General features: G+C 44.2%; 1 protein-coding gene across 14 annotated transcripts in view; it reads left to right on the forward strand.

The window, feature by feature from the left end:
* NCOR2 (nuclear receptor corepressor 2) overlaps positions 1-22,344 on the forward strand; it is a 475,703-nt gene that overhangs the window by 221,296 nt on the left and 232,063 nt on the right. For all 14 annotated transcript variants that reach the window (XM_073676156.1, XM_073676157.1, XM_073676163.1 and 11 more), the window contains exon 6: positions 12,471-12,584. In XM_073676156.1, the coding sequence (XP_073532257.1) occupies positions 12,471-12,584 (114 nt within the window). The remainder of the gene's footprint in view (positions 1-12,470; positions 12,585-22,344) is intronic.

Consider the following 22,344-nt stretch of genomic DNA (forward strand, 5'->3'; position numbering starts at 1 on the left):
GTCTAAGCACAATAGCCAGCCCTCGGTCCCTCAGATGTGGACAAGTAAAAGACCATTTCCTCCTAGCCATGAGAAAGCTAAGAGGTTGAATTTCACCATCTGCAAGCTCTTGGCTACAGAAATGCTGCCTTTCCGCCTGGTGGACACAGAGGATTTTCGAGACCTTATGTCCGTCGCAGTGCCCCAGTACTAGATGCCCAGTCGGCACTACTTCTCAAAGAAAGGTGTGCCTGCGCTCCACCAGCATGTCGCACACAACATCACCGCTTCTTTGAGAAACTCTGTGTGTGACAGGGTGCATTTCACCACAGACACTTGGACGAGTAGGCATGGACAGGGGCGTTACATGTCGCTGACTGGGCACTGGGTAACTATGGTGACAGCAGGACAAGGGGCTGCTGTCCAAGTCTTGCCGTCCCCACGAGTTGTGCGTCAATCCTCTTTATGTCATTTTTCCACCACTGCTTCTGCCTCCTCAACCTCCTCTCGGTCTTCCACCTGCACCCAAAGCCTGTCTGGTCATGCCACAAGCTTTCTAACTGCGCAGAAGGGATCCTGCACACCTCCTTACTATGCTGGCAGTAGGGCTCAACGTCATCAGGCGGTTTTTACATTGAAATGTCTGGGAAATGTGAGTCACACAGCTGAGGAGTTGTGGTCAGCTCTGGAGAACCAATTTCATGAATGGTTGTCTCCACTGGACCTGAAACCAGGGAAGGCCGTGTGCGACAATGCTGCAAACCTGGGTGCGGCCCTTCGCCGGGGCAATGTCACACAGGTGCCTTGTATGGCTCACGTGTTGAACCTGGTTGTCCAGCAATTTTTAGCCCACTATCCCAGACTAGATGGTCTTCTGCAGAGGGCACGGTCGCTGTGTGCTCACTTCCGCCGTTCGCATCCCGCAGCTCAGCGACTTACATCTCTACAGAAGTCGTTGGGCCTGCCACTTCACCGGCTAAAATGCGATGTGCCTACCCGGTGGAATTCAACTCTGCACATGTTGCAGCGACTGTGGCAGCACCGACAAGCCCTGGTGCAATACGTTCTGACGTATAGCCTGGGCCAACGAGATTCAGAGGTGGGGCAAATCACGCTGGAGGAGTGGTCTCAGATCAGGGACCTATGCACCCTTCTGCACAGTTTTGAAATGGCGACGAAGATGTTTAGTGCTGACGATGCCATTATCAGCATGACTATTCCGGTGATTTACATGCTGGAGCACATGTTAAACAGAATTCGGAGTCAGGTGGTGGCACAAGAGGAGGTGGAGGAAGTAGAGGAGGAGGAGTTGTATGCGGAAGGGCTAACATCTGCAAGGTCCAGACGGTCGGCAGCACCAAGGCGGCAGGCATGTGAGGGTGGGGGAGATGGTTTTACCAGGGCGCATGGTAGCAGCCAAACTAGTGAGGAAGGTGCAGGAGCCCAGGAAGAAGTGGAGGACGAACTGATGGAAGACTCATCAGATGAGGGAGACCTTGATCACATTTCTGTTGTGCGAGGTTGGGGGGAGAGGACAGAGGAAGGAAGCATGATTGTTACCTCGCCACCAACACAACAGGGACTTGGTGCTCCTGGATGCGCAACACACATGAGTGCCTTCTTGCTGCACTACCTGCAACATGACCCTCGAATTGTGAGAATTAGAAATAATCCTGACTACTGGGTTGCCACACTGTTAGATCCCCGGTACAAAAGTAAATTTGCAGAAATTATTCTTGCCATAGAAAGGGATAAACGCATGCAGGAGTATCAGCAGAGACTGTTGCAGAATCTTACATGTGCTTTTCCACAAAATACCAGTGGTGCACGTAGTGAATCTCACAGTTCCAACTTGCCAACCGTGGGACCGTCAAGTGTTCAGCACTCAAACCGTAACAGAACCACAGTATCTGCTGGTAACATCAATTTTGCGGAATCATTTCACCACTTTTTTAGCCCATCCTTTGCAAGGCCACAGGAGACAAGAAGTCTGACACATAGTCAACGCCTAGAGACGATGGTACAGGAGTATCTCCAAGTAAACATTGAAGCCACGACTGTCAGTGGACCCTTGCTCTTTTTGGGCTTCCAATCTGGATAAATGGCCGGAGCTAGCCACTTACGCCTTGGAGATCTTGTCATGCCCCGCAGCCAGCGTTCTGTCTGAACGTGTGTTCAGCGCTGCTGGTGGTGTGCTGACAGAAGTGCACGCGGCTCTCCACTGATAATGTAGACAGACTCGCGTTCATAAAGATGAACAAATCATGGATCCGAAACAACTTTTCTACCCCTGTGTCATCCTGGGGAGAGTAAAAGCTTGATGATTGGTTAAAATCACCCTACCAACCGTTTTAAGCTTTCAAATTACTAATCATGTTTATCTGTATCTTGACTGGAAAATAATTTGGGCTTTGTAGCAGTGTGCAGCACTGATCCTATTAGGCCATCTATACTAAAGCTTCACCAGATTTAAAATTAAAAATAATTTTTAGCTGCATCTAGCCCGGAAAATAATTTTGGGGCTCCGAGATGCGCAAGGCACATAAGTGCCTTCTTGCTGCACTACCTGCAGCATGACCCTCATATTGTCAGAATTCGAAGTAATCATGACTACTGGGTTGCCACACTCTTAGATCCCCCAAACTTTTCGATCAACCTTTTCATTTTAATAAAGACCAAAAAAATGGTCATTTTTGAAATTATAAGCATTAGCAGGTTGTTAGAAACTGAAATCAAACAGTTTTCAACTCAAAACTTTATTCTAGGTGATGTTACATTTTCACATAGGACCCCTTGTTCGAAAGGAGCTTCTGAACTCTCTCGTCCATTGAATTTGTCAGGTTTTGGATGGTTTCTGCTTCAATTGTTTTGCATGAGGACAGAATACCCTCCCAGAGCTGTTGCTTAGATGTGAACTGCCTCCCGCCATCATAGACACTCCTTTTAATGATGCTCCAAAGGTTCTGAATGGGGTAGAGGTCAGGGGAGCATGGGGGTCACACCATAAGTTTGTCCCCTTTTATGCCCATATCAGCCAGAGATGCAGATGTTTTATGTGCAGCATGAGATGGTGCATTATCATGCAGAAAAATGATCTTGCTGTGAAATACATGGTTCTTCTTCTTGAACCATGGCAGGAAGTGCTGTTTGAGAAAATCCACATACATTATGGAGTTCATCTTTAGCGCCTTCAGGGATCCTAAAGGGGCCGACAATCTCTCTCCCCATGATTCCAGCCCAAAACATTACTCCACCTCCTCCTTGTTGGCGCTGTAGCCGTGTTTGCGTGGGGTGTCCATCAACCAGCCATCCTCCACTCCATCCATCTGGACCATCGAGCGCTGCACGGCACTCATCCGTGAACAAAACAGTTTTGAAATCAGTCTTCATGTAATGTTTGGCCCACTGGAGCCGTTTCTGCTTGTGTGAAGTGGATAGAGGAGGTCGACAGGATGGCGCATGCACAGCTGCAAACCTCTGAAGGACCCTGCATCTTGTTGTTCGGGGGACGTTGGAGGCACAAGCAGCTTCAAAAACTTGTCTGCTGCTATGACAAGGCTTTTTTGCCGCTGCTCTTTCAACCTGACGTAATTGCCTGTAGGAAAGAGTCCTCAATTTGCCCTTATCAGCACGCACACGTGTGTACTGTGAATCAGCTACATACTTCTTGATTGCCAAGACACTTCATCCTGATCATCGCACAATGTTGATTGTAGTCATGCCTTGACCTAAACACTCCACAATTTGTTGCTTCTCAGCAGCCGACACATCCTTTTTCTTTCCCATTTTGGCAGAAAATGTAGGCTGCTTAATAATGTGAGAGAGCCTTCTTAAGTAGTCTTGCCTTTCATTGGACACACCTGCCAAACTAATTAGCACAGGTGTCTGCAATTGCTTACAGTGATATAAAGAGCCCTGATCACCATCAATGAGTTTAACTGACAAACAAACAAATTCTTCCCTTATCACTCCTAAACACTTTTTGCATAATAATTTGGAACACAGTGTACATGTGCTTTTCCACAAAACACCAGTGGTTCACGTAGTGAATCTTACAGTTCTAACTTGCCAACCGTGGTCTGTATGGAGTTGTTCAATAAAGGGCCCAAAATTAAAATAACATAGATGGGAGAGGTCTCTATGAATAGGAATTCCTAAGTATTTGATACCCTGTGAGGGCCAGGCAAAGGGAAAGTTGGACTGGATGGAATCCTATATGGATTTGGGGAGGGAGACATCGAGGGCCTCAGACTTCGCTGCATTGATTTTAAAATTTTACCATGTAACAAAGTGATCTATTTCAGCCATAACAGCATGGATGGATATATGTGATTGAGTGATATATACTAGGACATCATCAGCAAATAGAGAGCACTTGTACTCGGTGCCTCCCACCTCAATCCACCTAATATTGGGGTTATGGCGAATTGATGAGAGCAGGTGCTCCGTCACTAGGATGTATAAGAGAGGGGACAGAGGACATCACTGCCTTGTCCCATTGGTGATTGTGAAAGGTGATGAAAATGTTCTGACGCACCCCCTGGGCCTTGGGACACCCGGAGCCGGACCCTTTTTGGTGGATGCTGGTGGTTGTAGTCTTCGTGGCGGCGACCCAGTTCCGTGGCTCAGGGCGGTCAAACCAGTGGCGGAACTATTTATGTGGTTTTGATGTTTAAATGTCCGACTACGCCACCCGTGGATTGCGGTCAGAGTGAACCGCCGCTACAGGGCAGACCACTGAGGCTGGTGTTGTGGGTGCAGCAGAGCGTAGCATAACTCCCCACGGGAGGAGTATAGCCTCAGGGCAGTGTATGCGGAGGATGGGGGTGATGGTGCAGGGCAGCAGCAGTAACGACACGGAGTCAGTGATGCAGTTCAGGGCCTTTACTCACAGTTCTTATTATCCAGACCACGTCTGCAGGTAACGGCTGCCCACGTCGTACTGTGCTCACCAGGTGAGGGGCTCAGACAACTCCCAGATAACTTTGGAGCACTTCACAGGACCCCCTTTGTGTGTCCTTTGTCTGGCCTTTCTTACCAACACTTCTGTCCGGCTGCCTCGGGCCTCCTCTTGGTAAACTTGGCGCCAGTTTCCCTGACCCTATGTGGTGCCTTCCTAGCGGGTGTAGCGAGGGGCTGCGCCACATAAAATGTCAGAGCCTCCGGTTTCTAGCTGAGGGTCGTTTCCTGCCTCCACTAGTTCGGGGACCGGTCTCCCCCTTTGGCCTGACCCCTCCACGCAGGTGGATTCGGGCGTGCGGTGGCGACTCGCCCGTCCGCACCCCTGGGATCCCTTCATTCCTCGTTCCTGGAGCCTTCTCCGCTCCTCTTCCTTCCTTCTCCCTCTTCCAGGCCTGGGCCTCTGTTACTAGGCCCGCCTCCGGAGCAGAGCTCATGCAGAGCCCCTGCTCCCTGCCACTTCTGCTCAGACTTCTCTGCACTGAACTAAGATGGTGCCCACCTTTTATACTCCCTTCTCAATGCACCCAGGAACTGCTTCCTCCCTGCTCCTGCACTACAGGGTTCCCCTTCCTCAGTGTTCCCTCCCCCCACTCCAGCCAGGGACAGGGACTGTCGTGCCCATCTCAGGGGCATATTGGTCGCCCTGCCCCACGGCAATGTGGTGTAATGCATGCAGGTGTCGGGTCCTGATCCACACTCCATCCTTACCTGAGAGTGAGATATCACACCTCTGGGTGAGGTGCAATACGTCTTTAGCAACCGAGCCCTCAGGGTGCTACAGTTCCATTTATCTTCAGCCTAGGTGACGTATTGCGATACAGGGCCGTGATTTTGGCTATAAAAGGGTCCCCTAGACCCCTACCCCAAGCTTTTTAAGAGAATCATATATGGCGTGCCAGGAGACTCTATGGAATGCTTTCTCAGCATCCAACGAGAGTATCTAATTACAAATTTTTAACTGCATCTAGCCCAGGAAATACTTTGTGCCTAGTAGCAGTGTCTGCTAGTAAGCGGATTATCCCGGCTGTTAAGCAAGCTGCACCACCTGTAGTTTAGACACTTAATTTTTTCAAAGGAAATGCTTCGGGACCATGGGATACTTAGTGAAGAGCATCAGGAGGCACCCCAAGGCATAGGGGCTGGGACTGGCAGTAGGATGCCTTGCGGTGGACAGCCGAGCTCGATCCTTATAAAAGCTTTTTAACTGCAGCAGCTTTAGTGGACGCTACTGGAGCTGGAATTACCGCGGCTGCTGGCATGAGACTTGCCCTCCAATAGATCCTTGTAAATGGATTTAAAGTGTATTCATTCAAATTAGAGAGACAATTTAAATTAAAAAGCTTAGAGCTGCCTCCACCACAAGGGGGCTCGCTCGACCCACCAGCGGACAGGCACCAGTATTGGGAGAGGGGGGCTGGCCGTCAGGGTTCACCGCGGCTCTGGCACAAACCCGGCGACACGGAGGTGGCACGGGCAGGAGCGGACTGGCCGTGTCGGCTTCTCACTTTTTGGATTTTAGAAGGGCATGACATGCCTATATCTGTGTCTCCCCCTCCTTTTACTCCTCCACCTCTTTTATTTTCGCATGACTATATGTACTTGTCACTTTTCCATGTGTTAGTTATGTCTTCTGAGCAGTTTGTCAGCTTTTGGACACCTTTGAAGGTGTTTTCTATGTGTTTCTATGTGTTTTTGTTTGCCTGCCATTGGTTTTAACGACGACGAACAGTTCGGCGAACACACGGGTGTTCGACGAACCGAACCGAACTCGAACACTACGGGGGTGGCTCAACACTAGTGGGGACCACAGACCACATCTCAGTACCAGTGCTTTCTGGCTGATGATTTGGTCACTTTTGAATGTTGGTTGTGCTTTCACACTCGTGGTAGCATGAGACGGCCTCTACAACCCACAGAAGTTGCTCAGGTAGTGCAGCTCATCCAGGATGGCACATCAATGCGAGCTGTGGCAAGAAGATTTGCTGTGTCTGTCAGCGTAGTGTCCAGAGGCTGGAGGCGCTACCAGGAGACAGGCCAGTACACCAGGAGACGTGGAGGGGGCCGTAGGAGGGCAACAACCCAGCAGCAGGACCGCTACCTCCGCCTTTGTGCAAGCAGGAACAGGAGGAGCACTGCCAGAGCCCTGCAAAATGACCTCCAGCAGCCCACAAATGTGCATGTGTCTGCAAAAACACAGCCCTCCATGTGCTTGCCAGAGGTAGCCTGGCTGCCATTAGGTTCCGAGATGAGATCCTCAGACCCCTTTGTGAGAACATATGCTGGTGCGGTTGGCCCTGGGTTCCTCCTAATGCAGGACAATGCCAGACCTCATGTGGCTGGAGTGTGTCAGCAGTTCCTGCAAGATGAAGGCATTGAAGCTATGGACTGGCCCGCCCGTTCCCCAGAATTGAATCCGATTGAGCACATCTGGGACATCATGTCTCGTTCCTTCCACCAACGTCACGTTGCACCACAGACTGTCCAGTAGTTGGTGGATGCTTTAGTCCAGGTCTGCGAGGACATCCCACAGAAGACCATCCGCAACCTCATCAGGAGCATGCCCAGGCGTTGTAGGGAGATCATACAGGCACGTGGAGGCCACACACAATACTGAGCCTCATTTTGACTTGTTTTAAGGACATTACATCAAAGTTGGATCAGCCTGTAGTGTGTTTTTCCACTTTCATTTTGGGGGTGACTCCAAATCCAGGCCTCCATTGGTTAATAAATTTGATTTCCATTGATGATTTTTGTGTGATTTTGTTGTCCGCACATTCAGCTTTGTACAGAACAAAGTATTCAATGAGAATATTTCATTCATTCAGATCTAGGATGTGTTATTTGAGTGTTCCCTTTATTTTTTTTGAGCAGTGTATATTTCTATATCTATATATCTAAATATATGTATATCTATATAAATATATAAAATAAATGTATAATAAATATATACTGTAATACATATAATTAATTTATAATTTTTTAATTATGATACCTGCTACATACATGCATATACATACATTCTGTACACACATTTATTTTAATGAAAATTATTTGAGACTTACTTTGGGGGGGGGGTACATTTCTATTAACTTTTTTTTTTTTTTTATTAATGTTCCATTGATTTTAATGTTACTTTTATTTATTTACTAGGGGACTTGAAGCTAACAAACAGGCTATAAATGACTGTCGGCACCCGCAACTAATGGTGTGGACAAAAGTCTTTTGCCTGTACCACTATATTCTGAAGTACATCACATCATTTTGTAGAAAGGGGCAAAGGCTACATTAAAACCTCCATTTTTTATTCTTTGAACTCATGGAAATATAATAGATCCTGTTGTGTACATTTAAACTCTACCCTGTTGATATGCAACACCCCCAAAATAACTATACACACCCCTATTAAGACAAATTAGAATAAACCAAAAATGGTTCCTCCTTTTTGTACTGACTGCTTCTCCCTTCAGAGCTGTTAAGTGTGGCTGCAAGAGACCGTGATCTGGATGCCTAGTCCACCATACTTCACTGGAAGACGCTTTTGCAATGCTTCTTTGCTGTAAAGCTTCCAGAGCTTTTTGGATTATGTCTTCTGACTTTGATTTTAAATTTCATGGGTAAGAGTGCTCAGCCACAGAACTGGAAGACTCCTTTTAAGGATATGTGCAACGGGTCATTGGCAACTTATTGTGCTCCCCACTGACTGCTCTACTCGCTTCTCTCCAACTAAAGACACTAAAGGCCCCCATACACATTAGGTGGCAATCGGCCAAGCGATGCTCCGGCTGGCAGCCATCTTGTCTGACTCTCCCATACACAGGAGCGCTCGTTTGGCCCAGAACTCCGGTGTTTTCTATGGGTGAGCTACTGGTTGACGCTTCGGCCGGCGATTTATCTTTAGGAGAACAATGCCTATAGCTAGTCCAAAATCGGACATAACCGATCGACATCTCCTCTGACCATCAGGTGCCTGGTGCCCCCATACATATTAGAATGTTGACCGAATCCATCAATGTTGGTGGGTTCTGTTGACATTAGTCTAAAGTGCATAGGGGCCTTAAACCCTAGGGCTCAGTCCAACCTCCTAACCATAGGCACTCTTTAAAAGGAAATCTTAAAGTGAGCTTAACGCTCCACTTACCTTACTCATTCCATGACTCTCATAGACCAGAGGTCACCAAGCCACTGACCTCCCAGTAGTTAAAGGCTGTTTTCTTAGAATACCCTGTTGAATATAAATAGATATATACATGTTCATGTACTGGTGATTAGTTGTCAGCACCCAGGCCTTCAGAGCTGGCAGGAATTGGCTTCCCTCTGTTGGTTTTTGAAAATGGCTCTTAAGAAGAAATTAATTTTATATTGTGAATATTTGGAGAGCCTTTGGAGCCTGAAAACTGGAATGCAGAAAATAATCTGTAAACGTACAGAATAATGAAATTAAGGTATTTGTGAGGTTCTACAGCTTTTACTGTATGTAGGATGTTACTCTGTCAGCTATAAAATAGTGTTCAAAGGTGAACCTATATGAAGGAATTCCTCAGATGTCCCTCCAGGCTGCTAGGCAGAGCAACAATTAAAAGTACACATTTCCTGAGAAAATGGGTGTGCTTTTTCAGAAGTTCTCTGAAAAGTAGTTCTATTTTGACAGTCATCCAACATCTAGTGGAACAGGCTGAGATCTGAATCAGAAACAGATCTTCCTCCAGAAGAACATCGTCTTTGTATGGAAAGCCAGTAATAGAATGGGCTCGTTCCCGTGAGATGATTTTGCAGCTCTATAACAGAGTCAAGGCAGAGACAGGTCTTCTTTTTTAATGTCTCCTGGATGTCCTTTTATGATTAGCCAAATGACCCTCCACTCTTCAATATCTGCAGAAATGTCTGACCATGGATGAGAAATACAACAGCTACTTGTGGCTGTACCTTCCCTTCAGTCTTCTGTTTTTAAAAATGTTGCAGAGGTTATGACCAAAATGACTTAAAACATCTTAAAAGCAGATTTTACTCTAATATATGGAATTGTTTATAAATGATACATAGCATTTCCTATTAGCAGCACTTTATTTCTATGAGTCCCATTGTCTTTTTATGTGAACTTGATCAGTACTGGAAGTATCAATTCAAAGTGTGCGTCAGTCCAGGAGTCCTGTGGTTTGGGGAACAGTGAGGATTCCTGCCAAGCGGTGTAAGGCTGTGTGCCCACGATGCGTTTTTTAAGCGTTTCCGCAGCGGCAAAAACGCTGCAGAAACGCTTAAAAAAAACACATTGTAGAAGGCCTGCCATGTTCCCCAATGATAATCCGCATGTGCTGTGGAAATTTCCGCTGCGGATTATCATTGCGGAAAAAACGCAGCACTACCAAATATTTTGCGGAAGTGCTGCGCTTTCGCCGCCATTGACTTGCATTAGAACGCATGGATTATGCATCACTGTATAGGTAGATGCGCATTCCATGCGTTTTAATGTGCGGATGGTACCCAGGTCTAGAGGAGAGGAGACTCTCCTCCAGACCCGGGTACCATAGAAACTGTAAAAAAAAGAATAAAATAAAAAATAAATATATACTTATCTTCTGGCGGCCCCCGATGCGCTCCTCCTCTCAGGCCGCAGTTCGCGATGGACTGAAGGACCTGCGCTGACGTCATAGTCATGTGACGGGTCAAGCGACGCTGACGTCGGCAGGTCCTTCAGTGTACCGCGATCTGACTGCAGCCGGGACGGTGAAACAAGACTGCGGGGGCCATCGGAAGGTAAGTATAGATTTATTTTTTAATTTTTGACATTCTCTCGGGTCACACTATATAAATCCATGCCGGTTGCATGGATTTATACAGTGTGACCAAATTGTCAAGCACTTTCCAAGTGATGCTAAAATCGCTTGGAAAGCGCTTGTCAATCCGCATGTGGAAATGCATGTGAAGAACACTTCACTTCCGCATGTCCCTGGCAGAAAAAACGCATGTACAATCCGCATGTACAATCCGCATGCGTTTTTTCTGCCAGGGAGATGCCGAAACGCTCAGGAAAAATCCGGAGCATTTCTGCATCGTGGGCACATAGCCTAAGGCTATGTGCCCACGATGCAGAATTGAAGCAGAAAATTTCCGCAGCGTTTCTGCATGTTCTTGGCAGTAAAAACGCTTTTGGATTTTACACTCGTTTTTGACGTGTTTTTACATGCGGATTTGACTTGCGTTTTTCAAATGCATTGGGTCCTCAAATCCGCATGCAGAAACGCACAAATAATGGACATGCTGCGGATTTTTCCGCAAGTAAAATCCGCTGCGGAAAATTCCGCAGTATGGGCACAGAACATGCAGATTTTCATTGGGGATCATGGGGCACGGATTACCAAGCGTTTTGCAAGCGTTTGCGCTGCGGAAATTCCGCAGCAAAAACGCTTGAAAAACGCATAGTGGGCACGCAGGCTATCAGTTCTGCCCAGATGGTTGTGTTTCTGTTAAGCATGGGCACCTAGGAACGCTTTAAAATTGAGACCACAAGTACTGCAAGCAAGGGAACATAAATATTTTAGTTTTTTCATACTTTTCTCCCCAGGTACTTATTATTACTGAGAATACTCATTTATGGTATATAATGATAATAATAATAATAATGATACCCACATGTTTTTGATTTTTTTCACATGGATTTTGCAGACATCCCACACTGAAATGTATATTAAATCTGCCCACAAAACGTTTGCAACTGAAAATTTTCATTGCTTTTCATATGGTCACAGATTTTCCACTTTTATAAGTGATCACTTATTGAAGCCAATTCCTCCCACAAATCTTAACTGGTAGTGACACAAAGATTAGACATTGAATGAGCCTAATCTTTCAGCAGGATACGTTCAAACAGCACTTTTTTGCCGCAGTTTTTTCTCCATGCCTCTTCTTTTTTTTTTTTTTTGTGCAGAAAAACGCAGTTTTTACAGTAGCAGAAAAACAGATGAGATTTCTAAACTCTCATTCATATGGTGTGTTTTTTTTTCCTTGTGTTTTTTTGAGCTGTGGTGAGTTTACCCATTCAATTGAATGCATAAAAGCAGCACAAGAAAACTGCATCAAAAACACATGGAATGTATGCAGCTTTTTTTCCTTCCAACACGCTGCGTTTTTCATGCGGGAAAAAAATACTGCACAAAAGCACTGTGTGAACTTGCCCTAAAGGTTAGGCTCTGATTTATGCCGCAGATTCCACTGCAGATCACATAAATATGATACAATAAGTCTGTGTCCACTTCTCCATTTTGCCAGTGGCGTCTGATGGACCCAATTAAATTACAATGCAGTTTGTCACGTTCTGTTTCCATAATTTTGAAGCCTAGAAAAGCACTGAAAGTTTTTATTGCTGTGAAATGTGACAAAATTGCATCTGAAAACTGAGCCTTTGTTGGGAGTGTGAACACAGCCTAAAGCAGATAACTAGTTACCACCTCTGACAATTACATTTTATTGTTTTATCATTCTATGACATTTCTGAAAGTGATATTGACATTTTTACAACTTCTTATGTTTCTCAGCAACAGTTAGAAGAAGAAGCAGCTAAACCATTAGAGCCCGAGAGACCCCTCTCACCGCCTCCTACTGAATCAAAGCACCGTAGCCTGGTCCAAATTATATATGACGAGAATAGGGTAAGTGGCAGTTAAGTTAAGTGAATGTCTGAACAAATAACCAGAATATCTGCCTTTCTTTGTGTATTTAAACGTGTGCACCACAATTCAAAGTATATCGTGGCCAAAAGTTTTGAGACTGACGCAAATGCTGGTTTTCGCAAAGTTTGCTGCTTCAGTTTTTACAGTAGCAGTTTGAATTAACTCTACGTAGATTGAATAGCAAAAAATTGCTAGTTCTTTGCCATGAAACCTGTATATATCCTTTCTATGGTCTCCTGGGTTGCTGAGAATGTGTTAACGAGGACAAAGCAGCTGATAGCACTTTGTCATGCTGGTTGCATTAGAAGAAAAGACTGATTGCTTTCAACCCCTTTCTGACCTGGGGCGTACTAGTACGCCCCAGGTCATCACCCCCGGTTCAGCGCGGGCTCCGACACTGAGCCCGCACTGAACCGGGCACATGTCAGCTGATTTATACAGCTGACATGTGCCCGCAACAGCCGCGGGTGGAATCGCGATCCACCCGCGGCTGTTAACCATTTAAATACCGCTCTCAATGTCTGACAGCGGCATTTAACATCGCTGCGCGGCATTAGTCCGCCCATTGGTGACCCCGTCACATGATCGCGAGTCATCGATGGGTTGACATGACAACCCGGGGTCTGCAGCAGACCCCTGTGATTGTCATGTCCTGATTGCTATGAGCGCCGCCCAGTGGTCGGCGCTCATAGCAAGTGAGCATTTCTGCTGCATACAGGCGATCAGGCAAGTGCTGCTTCTAGTCTCCTATGGCGACTATTGAGCAAGCAAAAAAAAAAAAATTTAAAAGTATTAAAAAATATATAAGTTTAAATCACCCCCCTTTCGCCCCATTCAAAATAAAATAATAAAAAAAAAAACCCACATTCAAATATATTTGGTATCGCCGCGTTCAGAATCACCCGATCTATCAATATAAAAAATAATTAATCCGATCGGTAAATGGCGTAACAGGAAAAAATTCTAAACGCCAGAACATAAACCATCACTCGACCCCAGATCCCGAAAAATATTGACGCTACGGGTCTCGGAAAATGGTGCCATTTTTTTTTTTGTTTTTATAGCAAACTTTGGATTTTTTTTAGAAAGAACCTATACATGTTTGGTGTCTACGAACTCATAATGACTTGGAGAATAATAATGGAAGGTCAGTTTTAGCATTCAGTGAACATGGTAAAAAAAAAACAACCCAAAAACAACTGTGGAATTGCATTTTTTTTGCAATTTCACTGCACTTGGAATTTTTTTCCCGTTTTCCAGTACACGATATGGTAAAACCAGTGATGTCGTTCAAAAGTACAACTTGTCACGCAAAAAATAAGCCCTCACATGGCCATATTGACTGAAAAAATAAAAGTTATGGCTCTGTGAAGAAGGGGAGCAAAAAATGAAAATGCAAAAACGGAAAATCGCTAGGTCATTAAGGGGTTAAAAGGGGCTGATGTTTGAAATCATTGTCGTCTTCTGTTGATCATGACTACCTCCTAAGAAATACGTGCAGTCATCATTTCTTTACATCAAAAGGGCTTTATAGGCATGGACATTTGCTCCTTGTAACATTGATCTTAAATCAACCATTTATTGGATTTTCAAGAACTTGAAAGAGAGATTAAAGGCTTCAGGGCACCCAAGAAATTCCAGCAAGTGCCAGGACCATCTCATAAAGATGATTCAGCTATGGGATCAGCTCAGCACCAGTGCAGAGCTTGCTCAGGTATGGCAGCAGGCAGGTATCATTGCATCTGCATGCTCAGTGAGGCAAAGGCTGGCCTAGTGTCCGTAAAGAAGCCACTTGTCTCCAAGAAAAACCTCAAGGACAGACTGCCATTCTACAAGAAGTACGATGTTTGGACTACAGAGGACTAGGCTAAAGATAGTTTCTCTAATGAAGCCCTTTTCAGACTGTTTAGGACATCAGGAAGAATGATTGTGTGGAGAAGAAAAGGTGAGTGCTACCATGAGTTCTGTGTCATGCCAGCAAAAAAGCATCCTGAGACCATTCATATGTGGAGTTGCGTCTCATCCAAGGGAGTGGGCTCACTTACAGTTTTACATAAGAACACTGCCATAAATAAAGTGTGAGTTCTAAACATCCTCCAAGATGAGCAATGCTTTTTCCAGTGCTTTTTCCAGCATTATGGAGCACCATGTCACAGGGCAAAGGTGATAACTAAGTGGCTCGGTGAACAAAACATTGACATTTTGGCCACGAATCTCCCCAGATCTCAAACCCATTGATAACTAGTGGTCAGTCTAAAAAAAGACGGTGAACAAAAAAAATCCATACAAATTGTAATAAACTCCAAGCACTGATTAGGCAACAAAGGGTTGCCATCAGTCAGGATTTGGCCCAGAAGCTGATATCCAGGATGCCTGGGAGAATTGCAGGTGTCTTGAAAAATAAGGGTCAACAAATATTGAGTCTATAATAAATTTGATGTATTTGCCAATAAAAATATAAAAACTTCTGAAATGTTAATGATTGTACTTCAGTAACCAGAGAAACAGCCGACTAAAAGATTTAAAAACATTGAAGCAGCAAACGTTGTCAAAATCAGAATTTGTCAGTCTCAAAACTTTTGGCCACAACTGTAATGCAAAAGAAAATACATTCTTCATTAACAATAGTTACTATCTCTTGTTTGACAACATTCATGTGGTGTTTATTTTTGTCTATGTAATTGGATAATAGTCTAAATGATTCATATATCCAGGGGCATCATAGATTCAGTAAATACTGTAATTAATCTAGAATCGCTCGGATATGGCATGACTTTATGATCAGTGGGGTCTGACCTCTTGAACCTTCATTGTTCTTGTGAATGAAGGGGCACATTGCTGTTCCAGCACCTGTACTGGTTTCCCCTGCACTGTGGTGCTTGTGTCCGCCTGGCTGTGCAGGGAAATGTAGAGTACAGCTATACTGCTTTTTGTAGGGATATGTCTTGGCTTTTTCAGGAGAGTACCATTTTAGCATGGTAGAAGCATTGAGTACATACAGATTTGATACTGGTCCTGATTTGAGTAAATAAACCTGCCCAGGAGTTTTATTTTGCCCGATTATACAGCTGATTATTAGTTGGTGTTATTTCTATTATTTCACAAATGTTGCAAATCCAGTATTCTTCATGTTAGATGGAATGTATGTGTTGTATAGAACATTGTATGATCACACATTTGACATTTATATCAATGAGCAACAATGGTCAACCGTTAAAGGGAACCGGTCACCATGATTTCTCCATCGCAAACTATTTATATGCTCATTTAGATCTTTCAAGACAAGTCGAGCAATACTTTTACATGGCCAGTCTTTTTCTCCATTACTGAGGAATCAGCATGTGAATTGATAAGCAAATTAAGCGGAAAAGCTTTTGTAGATCTGAAACCTGACACTCCAGCTCTATTCCTGCCCTGCACCGCTGCCTCCTCCTGCTTGACTGACAGCCTCTTTGCTGTGTGACTTCAGGCAAAGGAGCAGTCCGTAAAGCAGGAGGTGGTGATGCTGGGCGGGGAATAGAGCTGGAGTGACAGAGGCTTCAGATCTTCAACCTCATTTGCATATCAGTTCAAACACTGATTTTTCAGAAACTAGCCATGTAAAGGTATTGCTGGATTTGTCTTTGAATGAGCTATATGCACATATAAATATTTTGGGGGGTTAAATCCTACTAACGGATTCCCTTTAAATTCATCTTGGCCATAAATGCATAATAAGAAAAATAATATATTATAATGTAATCACCATTACAGGGTTACATCTGGTTCTCCATTGTAGAACTACAAAATGAGCAGATAGTTTACTGCATAGAAACATGGTAATTAGGATGCAACTTTTAAGCAAGCTGCAGATTCATTTGTATATGATTTTAGAACCTCTTCATTACACATTTAATTCTTAGGACTTCTTTCTAATGAGCACATCATCTGACTGATGATCATTAGACCCATCACACATGAGAACCTCAAGCATGTTGATTCCATTGAGTATCTCCTGCTGGGATGGGAGAGAGGTTCTCACAGCGTCTGGTACACAAAAAGCTGTAGGATCTTATTGCACGATGCGGCCTTTTATTGTGTTCGAAGGTTCATTTAAGGACACTGGAGGCTGCTTTGTCTGAGCAACATCTGACTCTTTTTGGCGTCTTAAGTTTCAGATTATTGGAAGCCTGATACGGGAAAACAATTATGAAAGGTGCTAAGGTGCAACATCTGCACAAAAAGTGTAGTGATCATATCCTATTCGTCTCCAGAAAAAATATATATGTGTGTGCATCCTACTAATATTATAAATGCGAAAGTTTGTGAGTATGTATGTTTGTTACTCTTTCACGAAAAAACTACTGGACGGATTTGCATGAAACTTTACAGTAATATAGATTATACATCGGAATAACATATAGGCTACAATTTGTAATGATTTTATGTAATTTTGGTCGTAATATAACGATACATGTCAATTAAGTCGGAAAAAAATCTGGCCTCTGAGAGCTATCTTGGCGTACGCTGCCTAAACCGTTGGAGTTACACAAAGATGATGTACCGTAGAATTGTTTGTCTTGAATAGTTCTAAATAAAAGTCCGCGACAGCATATATCTTATCTACCTTTTATGTGGAAGCCACTATGACCAAAATTGTGAACCATAAATTTTATTAAATTAGATACTATTTTACAATGCACATTTTAGTATATTTATCAAACTTTTTAGTATATTTATCAAACTCTTATATACACACATACACAGGTGATATTTAAATGGCTGATTTACAGCAGTCAGAAGAGATTGATAATACAATAATTTGCCAATAGTGGATCATTGTATAGTGAGGTCACAGTTGCCGCCTGTCCACAGTCAGAATACAGGGGTGATCATATACCGTGGCCAGGTACAAGTGTGGCACAGGGGGTTCACACACGACCCCCAGGGACTGACATTTCCTAGAAACTTTGGCAGCTGTCAGTCATGAGCTCACCCTGATACATTACACTCTGGAAACAGCTGAAGGGAGAAGGATAATTTATGACATTTTCTCAGACTTTAAAAAAAAAAAAAAAAAAAAAAAAAAAAATAGCCCAGAAAACAGCCCATATGTCAGGAACAGGTTACTAGGGAACTACACGTCCCAGCACGGCCTGCCCGCGCCCACAGCCCGGGGGGAGTGTGAAGCTTCCTCCTGCAGGTTGCCCGGGGGCACCGGGCCGTCATTGTCCTCACACAGGGGGTCCCCGCCGCCATTGTCCCTCCACATAACACCGTATAATAAAACATGCGCTCACCTCCGCCAGCTGCTGCAGCCGGGAAAGTTCCGAGCACCTCACCTGGGCGGAGGGGAAGTGACTCACACACGGGGAGGGGCAGTAACCTGAGCGCGGCTCCATGGAGGATGCACACACTGCAGCCTGACAGCACCGGCAGCAGCGCTACACAAATGGCGTCCTCCCCTCCTGTGTGCAGCACAGCCCTGTGTGTGTGCAGCGCACCATGTCACCCACAGCACCAGCAGGCTGCTCTCAGCTCCCACAGAGCACTGGGAGTTGTTGCTATGGGTAACCGCGCCACAGCTGCTCCTCACATACCAGTCATATACAACTGATATCGTCTGTACAGCGATCGTAATATAACTAATTAGATTGTTTTAGTATTTTGTTTGAACTTTACGAAGTACCTATTTTGTAATTAGTACTTATAAAAATGCCGCGAAAGCGTAAGTCTAACATTTCGCAAAGCTCTAATAAAGCCCGAGCTATGAAAATAATTAGACGTGATGAGACGTCTCAACAAGCCGATCAACGAAGGCTTGAGCAGGCGGTGCGTTGTGCGGCACATAGAGCTGCAGATACTCCAGAACAATCCCAAGCCCGACGTGAACGGAATGCAGAGTTTTTGGCATCTCAACGGGCTGCTGAAACTCAAGAACAGTCCCAAGCCCGACGTGAACAGCATGCGGAGTATCTGGCATCTCAACGGGCTGCTGAAACTCCAGAACAGTCCCAAGCTCGACGTCGGCAGCAAGCGACTTACATGGCGTCCCAAAGAGCCACTGAAACTTATAAAATGGCCGAATCTCGCAGACGCACTGTTGCTGAAAGGGCAGCACAGCGACGTCAAACATTTACAAGAAATACATGGATATTGTTTAATAAAGCTGCATTTGAGTATGACGAGACTCTTGATTATGAAACTCATAAGCTTATAAAAATAGAAGCAATGACCATAGATTGCAAATATTGCGGAGCTCTTAAGTGGAAAGAGGAAGCAGCAGGTATGTGTTGTTTGGGCGGGAAAGTAGCTCTTCCTTATATAGACGAGCCAGTTCAACCTTTAAAAGAGCTTTTCTCTAATGAAACTGATGAATCTCGCCTTTTTCTAAATAATATAAGAAAATACAACATGTGCTTTCATATGACGTCTTTTGGAGCAGATCAAATTGTCTCAATGCCAGGGTTTTGCCCGACCTTTACAATACAAGGACAAGTATACCACCGTATCGGTTCTTTAATTCCTACGTCCATTTCGCAACCAAAATTTTTACAAGTTTATTTCATAGGTGACGAAGAAGAACAAATCAACAGGCATACTGAGTGCGTGCAAAGCGTAGATAGAAACATAGTTAAAAAATTACAACGAGTACTTCACGACCACAACATTTTGGTGCATGAATTTAAAATGGCTAGAGACAGAATGATCAATGACGATCAGTTCAAAGTAGTGATTCACCCAGACCGTGTACCACGTGGTCAACATGAGAGACGATTCAATGCCCCTACTACAAATGAAATAGCCGCTGTAATAGTTAGTAGCGAACAAACTATGTCTCGGGACATCGTTGTGCAGCCGCGCGATGGCATGCTCACTAGGGTTCCCGATACACATAGATTTTATGACGCTCTTGAGTACCCAATAATTTTTTGGAAAGGACAAGAGGGGTACAGCATTGACATTCCTCAGATAAATCCAATTACCAAACAAGCAATGCCAAGCAAAAAGGTGTCCTGCAAAGATTTTTATGCCTTTCACTTGATGGTCCGTCGCAGCGATTTTAATTTGATGCTTAAGTGTAGGCTCCTACTTCATCAGTTTCTGGTCGACATGTATGTAAAGATGGAAAGTGAGCGCTTAAGGTTCATTTCTTTAAATAAAAAAAAACTGAGCGCAGAAAATTTATATTCACTTGCAAGATGCAATAAGAAATGATGCGGATTTGGATCCAAATAACTTAGGTCAGATGGTGATTCTCCCGTCATCATTTGTAAATAGCCCGAGATACCTACACGAATACACACAAGATGCGTTCACATACGTACGTAATTATGGGAGGCCTGATTTATTTATTACAATGACTTGCAACCCCGCTTGGCCAGAAATCACCAAAGAGCTTATGGCTGGTCAAAATTCAACGGACAGACATGACTTAACAGCCCGAGTATTTAGAATAAAAGTACAGAAGTTGGTAGCTCTACTTACAAAAGGTAACATATTTGGTGATATGCAATGCTTCATGTACTCGATCGAGTGGCAAAAGCGAGGTTTGCCTCATGTGCACTTACTGCTGTGGTTAAAGGAAAAATTGCATCCGAACCAAATTGATGAAATCGTATGTGCTGAGATACCAAACCCAGAAACCGATCAAAAGCTCTATGATACAGTGACAAAGAATATGATTCACGGGCCATGTGGTACATTCAATTCTTCATCGCCATGCATGAAGGAAGGAAAATGTACCAAAAAATATCCGAGGAAGCTTTTAAAAGATACTGAAACCAATGACAAAGGTTATCCTTTGTACAGGCGCAGAGCACCAGAGAATGGTGGACCCACGACGATTATAAAAACCCGTAGAGGAACACAGGAAATATTGGTGGACAATAGCTGGGTGGTCCCATATTCTCCACTCTTATCAAAAATTTTTAATTCTCATTTAAATGTAGAGTTCTGTAATACGGTACAGGCGATAAAATATATTTGTAAATATATTAATAAGGGTAGCGACCAGGCTATTTTTAACATCCGCCAGCAAGGGAATGTTAACATTGACCCAAGAGATGAGGTGCAGACCTTTAGAACCGGCCGATATGTTAGTAGTAACGAAGCAGCGTGGCGGATCTTAAGTCTGCCTCTGCACGAGAGACACCCAACCGTCACTCATCTCGCGATTCATTTACCCAATGGCGAGAGGGTTTACTTTACGGAAAATAATTTTAGAGAGAGATTAGAAGCACCACCTAAAACTACACTAACTGCATTTTTCCTGTTGTGCCAAAGTGATACGTTTGCAAAAACATTACTTTACATTGACGTGCCTCGCTACTATACTTGGAATGTGGCACGGAAGCAATGGAAACGTCGTTTACAAGGAACACCTGTCGATTGCTGGCCAGGTGTGAAGGCAGGAGACGCTCTAGGTCGCATTTACACGGTGCACGTTAGCAATTTTGAATGTTATTGCTTGTGTATGCTGCTGAATGTAATAAGTGGTCCAACCAACTTCTCGGATTTAAAAACATTTGAAGGTCAAGAACTTGCAACTTTTCGGCAGGTGTGTGAGAAGATGGGGTTGTTGGAAGATGATAACCACTGGGATACCACCTTAGAAGAGGCCGTGCTATGTTGCTCCCCGGCGCAAATAAAAGAGCTGTTTGCCATATTGATATGCACTTGCGGTTTATCCAATCCTCTACAACTCTGGCACAAGTATAAAACTGCGTTATCAGAGGATATCATGCACAGATTTGAAAGAATGGATCACGTTAACGATGATCTCTGTTTCAATGAGGCGTTGGGGCTTATCGAGGACAAAATATTAATAATTTCTGGAAAGAAATTGTCCGATTTTGGTCTACCCTCACCGCGGCGTAGAGGAGAGCTGTCGAACGAGTTGATAAAAGAGCTAAGCTATGATACCAACCGGTTAGACGCTCACGTTTGCAAAACTGAGCCACGTTTGCTACCTGATCAAAGAGAGATTTATCACAAAATAGTAGGACGAGTTGAGAATGGTGAAGGCGGACTTTTTTTTCTTGATGCCCCGGGTGGTACAGGAAAAACTTTCTTGCTTAATTTACTTTTAGCAAAAATTCGTAGCGGTCATAACGTTGCATTAGCTGTGGCTTCCTCTGGAATTGCTGCAACATTGCTAAGCGGTGGACGGACGGCACATTCAGTCTTTAAATTACCTCTTAATCTGGTGAACGAAGAAACCCCATCGTGTAATATCAGCAAGAGCAGCGCCCGTGGCCTCCTGTTGCAACAGTGCAAACTAATCGTGTGGGACGAGTGCACAATGTCACACAAACGCGCCATCGAAGCTCTTGATCGTTGTCTACAAGACTTACACAGTAAACAAACAATAATGGGTGGTGTGGTTGTTTTATTGGCTGGGGACTTTAGGCAAACTTTGCCTGTCATCGAGCGAGGCACTGCAGCAGACGAAATTAACGCATGTCTGAAATCCTCATATTTATGGACCAAAGTTGAAAAGCTGCACCTCACCACCAACATGCGTTTCCAGTTATTCAGTGATCTACAGTCAGGCACGTACGCTGAGAAACTGCTCGAGATCTGTGAAGGTCGAATCGAAACTGACGAAGAAGGTATGGTACTATTCACTAACCAATTTTGTCATGTTGTGGTTTCTGAAGACGCACTTATTGCTCAAGTTTTTCCAAATTTGCAACAAAACATCCACGATGAAAATTGGCTATGTGAAAGAACTATACTAGCACCAAGAAATGAAACA

This window comes from Phyllobates terribilis, unplaced genomic scaffold (genome assembly GCF_046119375.1).
Source record: "Phyllobates terribilis strain yellow unplaced genomic scaffold, ASM4611937v1 Scaffold_1__5_contigs__length_1240528914, whole genome shotgun sequence".
Taxonomy (NCBI): Eukaryota; Metazoa; Chordata; class Amphibia; order Anura; family Dendrobatidae; genus Phyllobates; species Phyllobates terribilis.